This window comes from Aulonocara sp. 'chitande type north' Nkhata Bay, linkage group LG16 (assembly GCF_057382095.1).
Source record: "Aulonocara sp. 'chitande type north' Nkhata Bay isolate Kocher_YH1m ecotype deep benthic linkage group LG16, A_spYH_male_GT1.1, whole genome shotgun sequence".
Classification (NCBI taxonomy): Eukaryota; Metazoa; Chordata; class Actinopteri; order Cichliformes; family Cichlidae; genus Aulonocara; species Aulonocara sp. 'chitande type north' Nkhata Bay.
In genome coordinates this window covers 40858698-40874376 of record NC_141359.1, presented here as the reverse complement: position 1 = coordinate 40874376, position 15679 = coordinate 40858698, and the positions used below count along the sequence as shown (strand labels likewise).

At 45.3% G+C, this 15679-nt stretch overlaps 1 protein-coding gene across 1 annotated transcript in view; it reads left to right on the top strand.

The window, feature by feature from the left end:
- Positions 1–15679, top strand: part of LOC147312152 (titin-like) — a 175449-nt gene that overhangs the window by 156317 nt on the left and 3453 nt on the right. The window contains exons 224-242 of the mRNA XM_086267313.1: positions 56–358; positions 448–753; positions 1212–1502; positions 1617–1916; positions 2884–3189; positions 3303–3605; positions 3770–4051; positions 4134–4727; positions 4867–5154; positions 5312–5611; positions 5700–6002; positions 6125–6427; positions 6518–7102; positions 7194–7496; positions 7964–8263; positions 8552–9127; positions 9385–9690; positions 9786–10391; positions 10524–15628. Of these exons, the coding sequence (XP_086123439.1) occupies positions 56–358; positions 448–753; positions 1212–1502; positions 1617–1916; positions 2884–3189; positions 3303–3605; positions 3770–4051; positions 4134–4727; positions 4867–5154; positions 5312–5611; positions 5700–6002; positions 6125–6427; positions 6518–7102; positions 7194–7496; positions 7964–8263; positions 8552–9127; positions 9385–9690; positions 9786–10391; positions 10524–15628 (11660 nt within the window). The remainder of the gene's footprint in view (positions 1–55; positions 359–447; positions 754–1211; positions 1503–1616; positions 1917–2883; positions 3190–3302; positions 3606–3769; positions 4052–4133; positions 4728–4866; positions 5155–5311; positions 5612–5699; positions 6003–6124; positions 6428–6517; positions 7103–7193; positions 7497–7963; positions 8264–8551; positions 9128–9384; positions 9691–9785; positions 10392–10523; positions 15629–15679) is intronic.

Genomic DNA, 15679 nt, shown 5'->3' with positions numbered 1-15679 from the left:
TAAGATTCTTATGTTGAACTTGAATAAAACAGCAATACCTAATTTCTGATCACAGCACCTGCAGGTCCACCGACAAAGCCTATAATCTTTAATGTCACTGCTAATACAATGACACTGCAATGGGAGGAGCCCTACCATGATGGTGGAAGCAAGGTGACTGGTTACTGGATTGAGAAGAAGGAAAGGAACAATATCCTGTGGGTGAGGGAGAACAAGATCCCTTGCTTTGAGTGCTCTTACAAGGTGGAAGGTCTGGTGGAAGGCCTGGAATATCAGTTCAGGGTTTATGCCATGAACAGTGCTGGACTGAGCAAAGCTAGTGAGGCCTCAAAGGGAGCAGTTGCTCAAAACCCTGTTGGTGAGTTTAGTATCACACCATGAAGAGTTACTAAATTAATATGTTTTTAGACAAAAATGTCTGACAAACATTGTTGATTTGTTGTTTAGATCCACCGGGTAAGCCTGAAGTCACCAACGTAACAAGGACCACAGTATCCCTGAAGTGGTCGTCTCCACTGTATGACGGTGGCAGTCCAATTGTGGGCTACATCATTGAACGCAAGCCATACACGTTGACTGGCGAGGGCCGCTGGCTGAAGTGTAACTACACCAACGTGACTGACAACTTCTATACTGTTACTGCGCTGGGAGAGGGAGAGCCCTACGAGTTCAGGGTTATTGCCAAGAATGCCAACCAGGTCTTCAGCAGACCCTCTGAGTCCACCGGCTCTGTGCAGTGCAAAACTGACTTTGGTAAGATTTGAGACCATGACACAGTTTCATCAACATGCCACAAAATAAATTCACAGTAAAATGAAACTTGTGTTTTCTGCTAAATCAGTGTAAGCAATCAAACCGAGTCCCCAAAAGTTGATTCTGTTCATCTGGACGTTTTCAGTGGGAGAAACATTTTGTCACTCATCCAGGTGACTCCTTCAGTCTCAGCTGACTGCAGGTTTCCCCAATCTTATAACCAGTACATTTGACTCAGTGGTGCTAGTTTCAGCCATTATGCAAATGTACTGTTTATAAGACAAAACGTTTCTCCTACTGAAAACGTCCAGATGAACAGAATCAACTTTTGGGGATTTACTTACCTGGATGATTGAGCATGCATCAAGACAACCAAACCAAGACCAAAATATTTTCAAGACATGTCAATTCAGTTTAAACAAAGTTTCAAAACCCTGTACTTCATAACCACTTGACAGAGCCTCCAAAGGCCCAGCTTGACAGCAAGCTGCTCTCTGAAACTGTGATGGTCCGGGCTGGTTCAGACCTGGTTCTGGATGCTGCAGTGGGTGGAAGACCTGATCCTAAGGCTTCTTGGTCCAAGGGTAACAGAGAGCTGGACTTGTGTGAAAAGTACCACTTGCAGTATACCCCGACTAGAGCCATGGCCATCATCAAATTCTGTGACAGAGATGACACTGGAAAATACATCCTCACAGTCAGGAACGTAAGTGGAACCAAAACTGCAGAAGTCAATGTCAAAGTGCTTGGTGAGTGGCTTTTTATTTTTAACCATTTATTTTAATGCATTCACAAATTACACTGGACGTGTTAATTTTGAACATCCTAGCATCTAAGCATTCGTACATCTGGCTTTCTTTCAGACACACCTGGAGTTTGTGAGGGCAGCATTGAGATCAGTAAGATAACAGAGGAATCCTGCACTCTGAGCTGGAAGCCTCCTCTTGAAGATGGTGGTGATGACGTCTCTCACTACATTGTGGAGAGGCGTGACACAAACAGACTTAACTGGGTAATAATGCATGCCGAATGCAAGGAACTGACCTGCAACATCACCGGGCTGATGAAAAACACAGAGTACCTGTTCAGGGTGCGGGGAGTCAACAAGTACGGGCCTGGAGTCTATCTCCAGTCAGAGCCCATGGTCGCCAGAAACACCTTTAGTAAGTATAACAGCCACATCCTTATGAAACAATACCTAGTTAGTTACTGACATCATCGTACAATCCGAGCGCTGCTTTTTTAAATGTTACACAAAAAACTACAAGAGAAACCCACAAGTACTGGTAGTACCAATACACATTCATTTCAAGTTTTCAATCAGACTGGTGATCGGTAACCAGATTTTCTTTGTTTGACAAAGACTATCTGTAATACATTTCCTAATTCCTTCACCCACATTAGGTCTGTTTCAGATTTCCAGGATTGAACAGTGTGGGTCAGAAAATGCCCTGGCATCATAAAGTGTGAGATACAGATGCTGTTAAACATTTGGCAAACGAGGCGAGAAGTAATTTAATCTCATATAGTGGGAAAAATACAGTCTGTGAACACTGAATTACATTAGAGTATGCTGACCATTCAAGGTGATAGTTTTGGTATTTTTCAAACTTTTATTCACACTTCACCTCCCAGTCTACCCAGAATACATCTGAAAATGCACCATTCAAGTTTTGCTGGATGGTGTGAAGTTAAAAACCCAGCTTCTTAAAGAAGGACAGTAAATGTCCCGACAGTTTAAGGAGCTGTGTGATGTTTTTGCTGTGCAGTGGAGTCCTAAACAACTATGCCTATGTTGTAACAGGGTGCAGGCTTAAATGTCCACTGTAGTTGTTGGAAAGCACTGAGGAATGCTGAACTGATAACTGAAAAATGTTGAGATACTAGATAGTGCAATCATTTTTATGGTATTAATGCATCCCACCACTGAAAGAGGGAAGTCTGTTTCATTTTCCTGTCCCAGAAGTATTTCTTTTTTCTTACGCTAAACAAAAGTAAATGGAGATACAGAAGCTGTCAGGTTTGTGCCTCCATATAATCAAAAGGTTTTTGATGTATTTTGATTTGCAACAATAGTTACTCTAGATTCTTTGTAAATTAACTCTGCATCACCTGTCATCTCTCCTGCAGCTGTGCCATCTCCTCCTGGTGCTCCAGAGATCCTGGCATCAGGAAAGGACTTTGCCACCATTGAGTGGCTGAAACCAGAGAGCGATGGAGGTAGCCCATTGATCCATTACTTAGTCGAGAGACGTGAGAGAAAGAGTGCTCGCTGGGTGAAGGTGAACAGAGATGGTGCTCACTTAGACACCACGCTGAAAGTGTCCGGTTTGACTGAAGGCAACATCTACCAGTTCAGAGTGACGGCCATCAACAAGGCTGGAGAAAGTGAGCCCAGCGAGGTTTCTCTATATGTTGTCTGCAGAGTGCCAACATGTAAGTCGAGTTTGTTCAGTAACAAAAACTTCCACATTTTTATCCATTTATATTGAATTATCAGTGAATGCATCATGATATCTCTACTATATCTTTTTATGCTGTTCCTTCAGGTACCCCTGCTCCTCCTTCTATTCCTCGTATCACTGACACACACGCTGACAGCATCAGCCTGGCCTGGTCCCGACCCGTAGAGGATGGAGGAGCTGATGTGATTGGCTATATTCTAGAGATGAAGGAAGTGGGAGCAGAAGAATGGAAGAAGGCCCATGAAAAGACCCTGCGTACCACAGAGTATGTAGTAACCGGACTTTCAGCAGGCAAGAAGTACTGCTTCAGAGTGGCCGGCATTAACATTAATGGTACAGGAGACTTCAGTGACCCATGTGCTGAGACCGAGCCAGTGGAGAGAATTGGTAAGTAAAACTTTAGAAAAGCATAAACTTAAATGCATTTGCATTTGATTTTGTTGTGCCATTTCTTCTTCCACTACAGTTTATTTGCAAGTCTTTCCAGATATGGTAACTTTGACATTACTTTATCACCAAGATTACAAACCTATCATTGTCACCTCACACAGAAACTCCTGACTTCGAGCTCCACGATGACCTTAAGAAAACTATCTGCTTGCGGGCCAGTGGCTCCCTTCGCTTATTTGTTCGTGTCACTGGTCGTCCTGCTCCTACAATAACGTGGAGCAAGCCTGGTGTTGACCTCCACAACAGAGGCTTCATTGAGGTCACCAACACTTCCACCACTCTCATTATTGACAAAGTCAACCGCTACGATGCTGGCAGGTACACTCTGGTGGCGGAGAACTCTGCCGGGAAACAGGAAGTCAGCATTTTGGTCAAGGTTTATGGTAGGTTGAATGGATTTTTTTTAATGTGTTACAGAAACTTTTATGAACTGGCCTTTTGAGTAAAGTATGTGCTTTTCTTTAGATACTCCTGGACCAACTGGGCCAATCAAAATGAAGGAACTGACCAAGGAGTCTGCAACCATCTCTTGGGATGCTCCAACTGTGGATGGCGGTGCTCCTGTCAACAATTACATCATTGAGAGGCGTGAAGCGTCCATGAGAGCCTACAAAACAGTCACAGCCAAGTGCAGTAAAACATCTTACAAGATCGATGGCCTGATGGAGGGCATGCTGTATTATTTCCGTGTTCTCCCTGAGAACATCTATGGTATTGGAGAGCCCTGTGAGACACCAGATGTCATCCTGGTTTGCGAGGTGCCTCTGCCACCACAAAAATTGGAAGTGATCGATGTCACCAAGAGCACTGTCACCCTGGGCTGGGAGAAACCGGAACATGATGGTGGCAGCAGACTGATAGGTTATGTCATTGAAGCCTGCAAGTTTGGTACCGACAAATGGATGAAGGTGGCTACATTGAAGCTCACAGACTTTGAGCACACCATTGAGAAGCTGAATGAGAAGGAGCAGTACTTGTTCAGAATCAGAGCCATCAACAGCCGAGGAGCCAGTGAACCCAAAGAACTTGTTGCAGCTGTCACTGTACAGGAACAGAGAGGTAACAAACAAAGCCAACTTGTACTACTTGCAGTTAAAATGTTTTTACAGCTTAAGGCAAAGAAAAATTGACAAAAACTCACAAAGTTGTTGTTCACTTTACACTTTTTCCTAACTATATTTTAATCTCTCCCTTCCAGTAATGCCAGTAGTGGACTTCTCTGGCATTCCTCAGAAGGTTGTCAATGTGCTGGCTGGCAAGACCCTGGATCTGGACCTGCCTATCATCGGCAGACCTCCTCCTGTTTGCTCCTGGTACTTTGGTGACAACAAGATAAAAATCACAGACCGTGTCAAGATCAAGAGTACTGGCAAGTTCACCAAACTGACGATGTCTGACACCACCATCGATGACACTGGTGACTACACCCTGGAGGTGAAGAATGCTGTTGGTGTCATCACTGAGTTCATCAAAGTCGTCATTCTCTGTAAGAAACCAACCCTGATTTAGTATTGCTTATATTTTTGCTACCAAGTCAAGTCTAGCTATTTCTGTATTGGCAGTGGTATAGGTAATATTAACATTTAGCTTTACGTACATTCAGGTGAGTGTAACGTTTAATTTTATGAAACTTTATTTACTAGCTAAACCTGATGAGCCAAAGGGACCCATCAGGTTTGACGAGATTGATGCCACCACCGTCACTTGCAGTTGGGATCCTCCAATCAGAGATGGTGGAGCTCCCATCAGTGGCTATGTGGTGGAGCAGCGTGATGCCCACAGACCTGGTTGGGTGCCTGTCTCTGACTCTGTCAGCCGACCAATGTTTAAATTTGATAACCTGATCGAGGGAGATGAGTATGTCTTCCGTGCAGCTGCTGTGAATCATTACGGCACTGGAGAATTCCTGCAGTCTGAGATTGTCACCTGCAGAAGCATGAAGAGTAAGACCGCTATCATTCCCTTAAATATTATATTTGGTTGATACATATGATGGTAACAGTGGTAACATGTTTTCCCTTCCCTCGTCAGATGTTCCTGGACCACCTGGACGTCCAGTTGTTTTCGATGTTTCTCGTGATGGTATGACTGTGGCTTGGGAGCCGCCAGATGAGGATGGTGGCCTTGAAGTTTCTGGTTACATCATTGAACGGAAAGAAGTCAGGGCTGATAGATGGGTGCGTGCCAACAAGAACCCCGTAACCATGACTAGATACCGGTCTACTGAGCTGATCGAGGGTCTTGAGTACGAACACAGAATCACTGCCATCAATGCCAGAGGACTTAGCAAGCCAAGTCTGCCATCTAAACCAGCAGTGGCAACAGATCCCATTGGTAAGACAACATTTTGATATAAATCTAGAATTTTAGACATATGTGTGTGACATGACTCTTGACATTGAAAGTCACAAAAGAGCAACAGACTACATACTGATATTGTTCTGTTCCCCAACCAGATCCACCTGGCTGTCCTCAGAATCCAAGGATCACTGATACCACAAAGTCCTCTGTGTCACTGGCTTGGAGTCCTCCTGATGATGAGGGAGACGCTAGGGTAGATGGTTACCTGATTGAGATGCAGAAGGTGGGCACTATGGCCTGGATCAAATGCAACACCACACCATCTCTAATTTGTGAGTACACTCTGACCAACATGCCACAAGGAGAGCAGTTCAAATTCCGTGTGATGGCCTGCAATGCTGGTGGCTCTGGAGAGCCCGCTGAAGTGCCTGGAACAGTTACTGTGACTGAGATGCTTGGTAAGAACAAACAGACTTTCTCCAAGATGATGTGTGTACAACTAAAACTAGTACAGAATGGACCTAACTTTTGGTATCAATATTTTCCAGAATCTCCTGAATATGACCTGGAGCTGAAATACAAAGATCTGTACGTGGTCCGCTACGGAGGAGTGCTTAGATTATCTGTACCCATTAAAGGTAAACCTCAGCCAACCTGCAAGTGGTCAAAGGATGGCGGTTTAGTGTCTGCCAGGGCTATGATTGCCTCCACTGAAGATGCCAGTGAGCTTGTAATCAAGGGAGCTGAGAGGAGTGACTCTGGTGTCTATGATCTCCTGCTGGAGAATAAGGTTGGCAAGAAGAAAGTCCAAATCAAGGTGAAGGTCATTGGCAGACCAAGTGCTCCAGAGGGACCAATAGTCTTTGAGGAGATTCAGGCCAACTCTGTCAGGCTGTCCTGGAAGGCACCTATTGATGACGGTGGCTCAGAAATCCTTGGTTATATTGTGGAAAGACGTGAGGCAACCAGAAATGCCTGGTATACTGTAGACTGTAGAGTGACTGAAACTCAGTTGCTTGTTAAGGGCCTGAAGGAGGGAACAGAGTATCACTTCAAGGTCACAGCTGAAAACTCATTTGGTATCAGTGCATCCCTGAAGTCTGAACAGCCACTGGTACCCATGACTCCTCTCTGTAAGTATTCCTTGTTTTGTTTTTTGTTTTTTTCAAACCCTTCAGGCTTGTATTCAGAAACAATAAAAAAATTCCCCATCTTTCAAATCAGGTTCCCCTGAGCCTTCAACTACCCCACCAGAGATTATGGATGTCACCAAGAGCTCAGTGGCACTTGCATGGTCCAGACCAAAGGATGATGGAGGATCTGCTATCACTGGTTACTTTGTTGAGTACAAGGTGGTGTCTGCTGAAACATGGTCCCGTCACGAGGCCAAGATAACCTCCACCATGTTTACTCTACCTGGACTCACCCCAGATACGGACTACCAGTTCCGCATTGTTGCTGTCAATGACATAGGCGAGAGTGAGGCAGGTCCTGTGTCGGACCCAGTCACATGCAAAGATCCATTCGGTGAGTCTCATGTCCTTAAAAGTTTTTGTTAGGTTTGGGGTTTGTTTCTGCCACATGCAAATTTTCAGAAACTAGAAGTGGGTAACTTTCGTCTGGAATTTCACACATTTTGGCATTACATTTTTTTGTGAAAGCTTTTGCATTTAGGTATTCCCAATAAGCACACATTTTAGAAACATGAGGGGGCCTTGAGCTAGCATAAACCCTACCACTAACCCGTGATTGGTCTTTGGCAACCAATGTTAGAAGTGAAATGCACTAGGTCGCTGAGGGATTTTAAACAGATGTGTTTAAATTACATTACATTACAATCTTATGTAAACTTATGTAATCAGTGTAATGAGTTGCAGTTGTACAATCGATTACTTGATCTTGTCAGTATATTGAAGTAGGTAGGTGGGCTCTCTCGCTGTGTTTTAAAAAGAGAAAAAAACATTAAATAGGCTCACCCTTTTCTCTCCTTTCAGACAAGCCCAGTCAACCAGGTGAAATTGACACAGTGAACGTGAGTAACAACAACATAACAATCCGCTGGCAAGCTCCAGAGTGTGATGGTGGAAAGGAGGTCCTGGGCTATTGGGTGGAATACAGGAAGTCCACAGAGAGCACCTGGAAAAAGTGTAACAAGGAGAGACTTAAGGAAAAGGAGTTCACGGCACGTGGACTAGCTGAGGCCACAGAATATGAATTCAGGGTGTTTGCTGAGAATGAGACGGGAATGAGCAGGCCTCGTAGGACTGCCACATGTATCAAAACCAAGCTGACTTGTGAGTACCTAAGAATATATTTATTATTAAATTTATATTTATTTACAGGGATAATACCTAGAAACATTCCTATTTGGCAACTGGTGATATACCACTATATACAATGTATGCACACTGGTACAGACCATATCCATGGGTATGGTTATAAGTTATAATGTTATAATTCAATACAATACTATTACAAAAAAAATAACCAGTATGAAAAAGACATATTTAGACAGACTTACCATATATAGAGTATGCTGTTTATTTTTTTTATAAATATGCTTCTTTGGTTTGTTTTTCCAGCTGAAACTAAACCAAGCCTGAGAAAAGAAATGGATGAAGTAACTGCCAAACTTGGCCAGCCTGCAGTTATGAAGTGCCAGATTATTGGAAGACCCGTTCCTGAAATAAAGTGGTATCATGCAGGCAAGGAAATTATCGAGTCTCGCAAGTACGAGATGAGCTCTGACGGCCGCAACCACTCCCTGTCAATTATGACTGACCAGCAGGAAGATGAAGGCGAATACACCTGCAAGGCCATCAATGACGCTGGAGAAGCAGAGACCACAGGCATGTTGGTTTTGGAGGCAGCGCCATCATTCCACCCTGACTACCCACTGAAGGAAATCCATTTTGCTGGCCTTGGAACTACTCTGCGTATCCATGCTGTTTACATTGGCCGTCCTGAGCCAAAGATCATGTGGCTGCATGGGGCAAAGACTCTGGAAAACACAGAAGATATAAGCATTGAGACCACTGAGCACTACACACATCTGGTCATCAAGAACGTGCAGCGCAGAGTCCATGGAGGCAAATACAGAATAAGACTGCACAACCACTTTGGCCGAGCTGACACCGCATTCAGTGTTGAAATCTACGGTATGTTCTATGTTAATTACCTCCAGAAATTCAATTCAGTTTTATTCCCACAGCACCAAATCACAACAACAGTCGCCTCAAGGTGCTTTATATTGTAGGGTAGACCCTACAATAATACATACATAGAAAAACCCAACAATTGTATGACCCCCTACAAGCAAGCACTTTGGCGACAGTGGGAACGAAAGTGCAGCAATGCATACATTTGTAAGCGTGAAATTATCCAATTTGTAAATATATCATACCTCTATTCCTAGACAAACCTGATATACCTCAGGGTCCCATTGTTCTGGATGCCCTGCTGAAGAACTCAGTGATCATCAGCTGGAAGCCTCCCAAAGATGACGGTGGCTGCATGATTACGAACTATATTGTGGAGAAGCGTGAGGACAGGGAGGGCTCAGAGTGGGAACTGGTGTCGTCATCCATCAATGGCACATCCTGCCGTGTGCCCAACCTCATCGAGAGTGCTGGATACTTCTTCCGGGTCTATGCCCAGAATCGCTATGGCAACAGCGAGCCACTGGAGCTCACTTGCCCGATCCTCATCAAGAGTCAGCTGGGTATGTTTAATAAAAGGCAATATTTCACAATGGGTCACATATACAGAGATGCGAAATACTGACAGTGGTTTCATAAATATATACTCCTTTCACAGAGAGACCATCGCCACCTCTATCACCAGTTGTTTCTGGAATTACTAAGGATTCCTGCGTGGTTTCCTGGAAACCCCCTCTCAGTGATGGTGGATCCAAGATCAAGAGCTACTACCTGGAGAAGAAGAACAAAAAGGACAGGCGGGAATGGACTGAATGGACTCCAGTGACCACAGATGAAATCAAACAAACAGTCTTTTCTGTGAAGCGCCTGACCGAGGGTGTTGAGCACATCTTCCGTGTCAAATGCGAGAATCTTGGAGGGCAAAGTGACTATAGCGAGGAGACCACTCCCATCATTCCAGCCGCAGCTGTCGAGATCCGTGCTCCTGCCTTTAAGGAGGAGCTGAGGAACATGAGTGTCAAGTACAAGAGCAATGCTACCCTTGTGTGTAAGATTACAGGACAGCCCAAGCCTGTAATTAAATGGTTCAGACGAGGAAAAGAGGTCCATTCTGATGGAAAGAAGATCAAGATCCAGGAGTTTAAGGGAGGTTACCACCAGCTGGTCATCACAGAGGCTGACGAGGAAGACTCCACTGTTTACCAGATTAGGGCCACCAACCAGGGAGGCTCCATCTGTGCCACTGTCTCTCTGGATGTTGAAAGTAAGCTCCGAAATGCTGTCTTACACAAAAAAATAACTATGAAATGTAAAAAACAAAAAACAATGTAATTATAAGAGCTATTTAGATTCATATATATCATGAAATCTCAAACAACTTTTTCCTGATTTCTAGTTCCTGCCAAGATCAACCTGCCAAAGAATCTGAAGGACAAGGAAGCCATCCCTGCCCTGCGTGGAGAGGTGGTTAATATCAAGATTCCTTTCAGTGGAAAACCAGATCCTGTCATCACATGGCAAAAAGGACAAGATCTAATTGACAGCAATGGACACTACCAGGTCATTGTCACCAGATCATTCACTTCTTTGGTGTTTCCCAATGGAGTGGAGAAGAAGGACGCTGGTTTTTACATCGTCTGTGCCAAGAACAGATTTGGCATTGACCAGCAAACAGTTGAGCTGGATGTAGCTGATGTGCCTGATCCTCCACGTGGTGTCAAAGCCAGTGATGTCGCGAGAGACTCTGTGACACTGAACTGGGTGGCACCAGCAAATGATGGTGGCAGTAAGGTCATCAGCTATATCATTGAGAAGTGCCCCACCACAGCTGAGAGGTGGCAGCGTGTTGCCCAGTCCCGTGACACCCATTACACAGTTACCAATCTGTTTGGCGGAACGAGCTATCAGTTCAGAATTATTGCTGAAAACAAGTTTGGACAGAGTGCCCCATCTGAGTCAAGTGGACCTGTCATGACAAAAGAGGACAAATCCCGAGTTCTGCTCTATGACAGGGAGGTTGATGATACAGGATATGTCCCCAGGAGCAAGGCTCCACACTCTGATGCCAAGAATCTGCACAACAAATTTGCCATTGCAGAGGAATTGGGCAGAGGGCAGTTCGGCATTGTCCACCGCTGTGTTGAAATTAGCTCTGAAAAGACTTACATGGCTAAATTTGTCAAAGTGAGAGGTGCTGATCAGACATTAGTAAAGAAAGAAATTGCAACACTGAATTTGGCCAGACATGCCAATTACCTTCTCCTCCACGAGTCCTTCGACAGCCCGGAGGAGCTGGTGATGATCTATGATTTCATCTCAGGTGTTGACATATTTGAGCGCCTCAGTATAGCAGAGTTTGAACTTAATGAGCGTGAAATTGTTAACTACATCAGGCAAGTCTGCTCAGCTCTTGAGTTCCTTCACACTCAGAGTTATGGACACTTTGATATCAGACCTGAGAATATTATATACACTACTAGAACCAGCTCGAATGTGAAGATTATTGAGCTGGGACAGTCCAGACACCTGACTCCTGGAGACCAAATCAAGATTCAATATACCACAGCAGAGTATGCTGCCCCTGAGATCCACCAGTGTGACATGGTTAGCACAGTCACTGACATGTGGTCGGTTGGTGTTCTCGCCTATGTGCTTCTCAGTGGCCTTAATCCGTTCACAGCTGAAACCAACCAACAGACGATCGACAACATTTCCAGTGCAGCCTACAGCTATGATGATGAATCCTTCAAGCAAGTCAGTGTCGAAGCACTAGACTTCACAGACCGCTTAATGACAAAGGAGCGTAAGCATCGGATGACTGCAGCTGAGGCACTGGCACATCCTTGGCTCACCAAACCTGCAGAGGAGATCAGTGCCAGAGCAATCCCAACTGGCAGGCACAAGAGATACTGCCAGACAATGGTGAGGAAAGAGTGGAACACTGTTGTCTCTGGTGCCCGTGTGGCTAGCGGGGGTTCCATTAGGTCTCAGCGTGGCGTCTTTGTTGCTAAGGTGAAAATTGCACCATTTGAACATGGTCCTCTTGCAGGGCAGATTGGCCACGCAGTGGTGAATGAGGGTGACAACGTGAAGTTCATTTGCAACATTGACAACTATGATAGCACTACTGAAGTAACATGGTACTGTGGTGTCAAGCAACTTGAAGCTAGTGACAAGTATGAAATTGAATATGAAGATGGTCTGGCAGTAATCACCATCAATAAGGTCACAAGAGCAGATGATGGCACGTACAGATGCAAGGTTGTAAATGAGTATGGTGAGGACAGTGCCTACGCTGAGCTGTTTATCAGCAGTGTTAGGTCTTACCGCGATTTCTTCACTGCCCGTGTGGTTAAGAGAACAAAGCGCAGAGTAGATACTGCCAGAATGCTTCAGAAGCCACCAGAGTTTACACTTCCTCTGGTCAACCATACAGCTTATATGGGTGAGGATGTGCGCTTTGGTGTTACCATTACTGTGCACCCTGAGCCTCGTGTCATCTGGCACAAATCTGGACAAAAGCTTATCCCTGGACATGATGAAAGGAAATACACTTTCATCAGTGACAAGGGCTTGTACCAGCTGATTATCCACAATGTGGAGACCGAAGATGATGCAGAGTACAGCGTTGTGGCCCGTAACAGGTATGGGGATGACAGTTGCAAGGCTCGTCTCACTGTTGTTCCTCGACCTAAACCAGCAGATCTCACCCTGAGGCCCATGTTTAAACGTGTGCTTGCAAATATCGATTGTAAGGAGGGCCAGGACATACGTTTTGAGATCAGAGTATCTGGTCGTCCATCACTGAAATGGGAGAAGGATGGCACGCCTTTAGCCTTTGGACCATCCATCGAGGTTGTCCATGAGGGCCTGGATTACTACATTCTTCATGTGAAGGACACTCTTCCTGAGGATTCTGGTGTGTACAGAGTTACTGCTACCAACTCTGCTGGATCCGCCAGTTGCCAGGCCACACTGAAAGTGGAGCGCACCGCTCATGTAAAGAAGGAATATGAGCCCAGTGAAAAGGAGAAGCAAAAGATTGCCAGAAAGGAAGAATTAGACAAAAAAGTTAGGCTCTCTCAGATTTTGGCTGGCACTGTTGTCACCCCCCTACCACCTGCAGCAGTAGAAGCTGTCAGGGAAGCCGCCACCATGTTTAAACCTGCTGTTACAACTAAGAAGGGTGAGAAGACTGAAGCTGAGATACAGAAAGAGCAAGAGGAGAGGAAGAAGAGAGCAGATGAGAAGAGACTGCGTATGCCCTATGTTGTCCCCACACCTCGTATCGTTAACCCAGCTGTTCTTGAAGAAGATGTAGAAATAAAACACTTCAAACCTCTTTCTGACATGAAATGGTATAAGAAATTGCGGGATCAGTATGAATTCCCTGAGCCAATGGAGAAAATCCCACAGAAAAGGATGAAGCGTATCCGTCTGTCTCGGTGGGAGCAGTTCTATGAGGTACCAATCAGGATTAAGGACCAATATAAGCCAAAGTGGCGCATTTCATCTATGACTCAGGATGACTTGGAGACTGTGAGGCCAGCAAGGCATCGCACTCCTTCTCCTGAGATGGAGACCTACCACAGAATCAGGAGGAGGTCTCTAGGTGACCTGTCAGATGAGGAGCTGCTGCTTCCTGTGAATGAGTATCTGTCCATGAAGAGAACTGAGGAGGAGAGGCTTCGTCTGGAGGAAGAACTGGAGCTTGGCTACTCCGCTTCTCCACCTAGCCTTAGTCCAGTTCGCTTTGAGTTGTCTGCCCTGCGTCCCTCATCTCCTAGAAGGACCTACGGTGACGATGAAGAGGAAGAAGAAGTTCACAGATATGATTCCTACAGAATTCCATCCAAATATGAGGCTGGCCCAAGTTTTGTTGATCTCCGCCAGCGTCATGACAAAACAACTTATAAACCTCCAAGACAAAAGCAGAGGGTGTATGAAGAACGAGAGGACCAGGAGCTGCTGCGGCCACACACGACTGCTCAGAGAATCACCTCTTACAAGAGTGAACTCAAACGAATGGAGTTTGAGGAGAAGACACGAATCTCACAAAAGGAAAGCACTGTTGCTGTTTCAAGAATCTCTGAAGTCACAGAATCTGAGCACCTGACAGCTTTTACCTCAGAATATATCCCTAAACCAATCAAAAAGCTCCCAGAGCCCATGAGGAAAAGATCCCCTACCCCAGAAAAGGCTGTCAAGACAGATGTGACACTCCCTAAGGTTGACTTCATGTCCAGGTATGAGGAGAGAAAGCAGGCTCTGAGATCAGAGAGAAGATCTGTAGAGAGAAAGGTTGAGGTGGTGACACAAGCACCCTTCAGCCTTGACCATCCCCCACGGATTACTGTCAGGATGCGATCTCATCGTGTACCTTATTGGTCCAACACAAGATTTACCCTGAATATCCAGGCCAAACCTGAACCTGAGGTCAAGTGGTTCCACAATGGAAAACAAATCCATGGGAGCAGCAAATATACCATGACCAACATCAGTGGAGTCCTGACTCTCCAGATCATCAACTGTATGACTGAAGATTCTGGCACCTACCGTGTGGTTTGCAAGAATGCCAAAGGAGAGACTTCTGACTATGCCACACTAGATGTAGCAGATGAATACGCTGCCTTCTCTTCACTTCGCAAAGATGAGGAGCCTCCATCTGCCCATCTGCCAGAGATGACCAAAACAGAGGTATATCACGTCTCATCCTCTAAAACATCAGTAACGGAAGCTGTAACTGAGACTGTGAAGGAGACCACTACTGTTGTTGAGAAGCCAAAGGAGAAGCCCAGTGTCCCTGCCAAAATTCTGACTAAGCCACAGTCCCTCACTTTAGAGGAGGGACACACTGCCAGATTTGAATGTGATGTGGATGGCGAACCAGCACCTTCTATAAGCTGGCTGCGTGAAGGAGCAGTTGTTGCTCCCTCTGCCCGACACCACATTGTGTCTACTCAGTACAACTCCTCCTTTGAGATCTCCTCTGTTGAGATGTCAGATGAAGGCAGCTACACTCTCTTAGTCGAAAACGCTGGAGGCAAACAAGAAGCCCATTTCACCCTGACCATCCGGAAGTCTGAGTCAAAGGAGAAAGTGGTTGCCCCTCCCAGAATAACTTCTCCAGAAGCTAAATCCCCTCTTGCAAAGTCCCCTGAACCGGTCAAATCTCCCCAGAGGGTGAAATCCCCTGAGCCAGTCAAGTCACCACAGAGAGTGAAGTCTCCAGTCTCACCAAAATCCCCAACACCAAAATCTCCAACACCCAAATCTCCAACCCCAAAATCTCCTACTCCCAAATCCCCAGTCACATCTCAGAAGGAACGAGCGATTTCTCCAATCAAGCCAAAGAGAGTGATGTCACCGCCTCTTGGAAAGAAGCCGTCCTTCTCTGTTGGGCTGAGTGACATCACAGCGTACTCTGATTCTGCTGTGAAGCTGTCAGTAAAGTTGACAGGAGAGCCCACACCTACAATCTCGTGGATGAAGGATGGAAAGGTAACCTAATCAAACACTTGAACTATTCCAGAATTTGTTTTTAATAATATT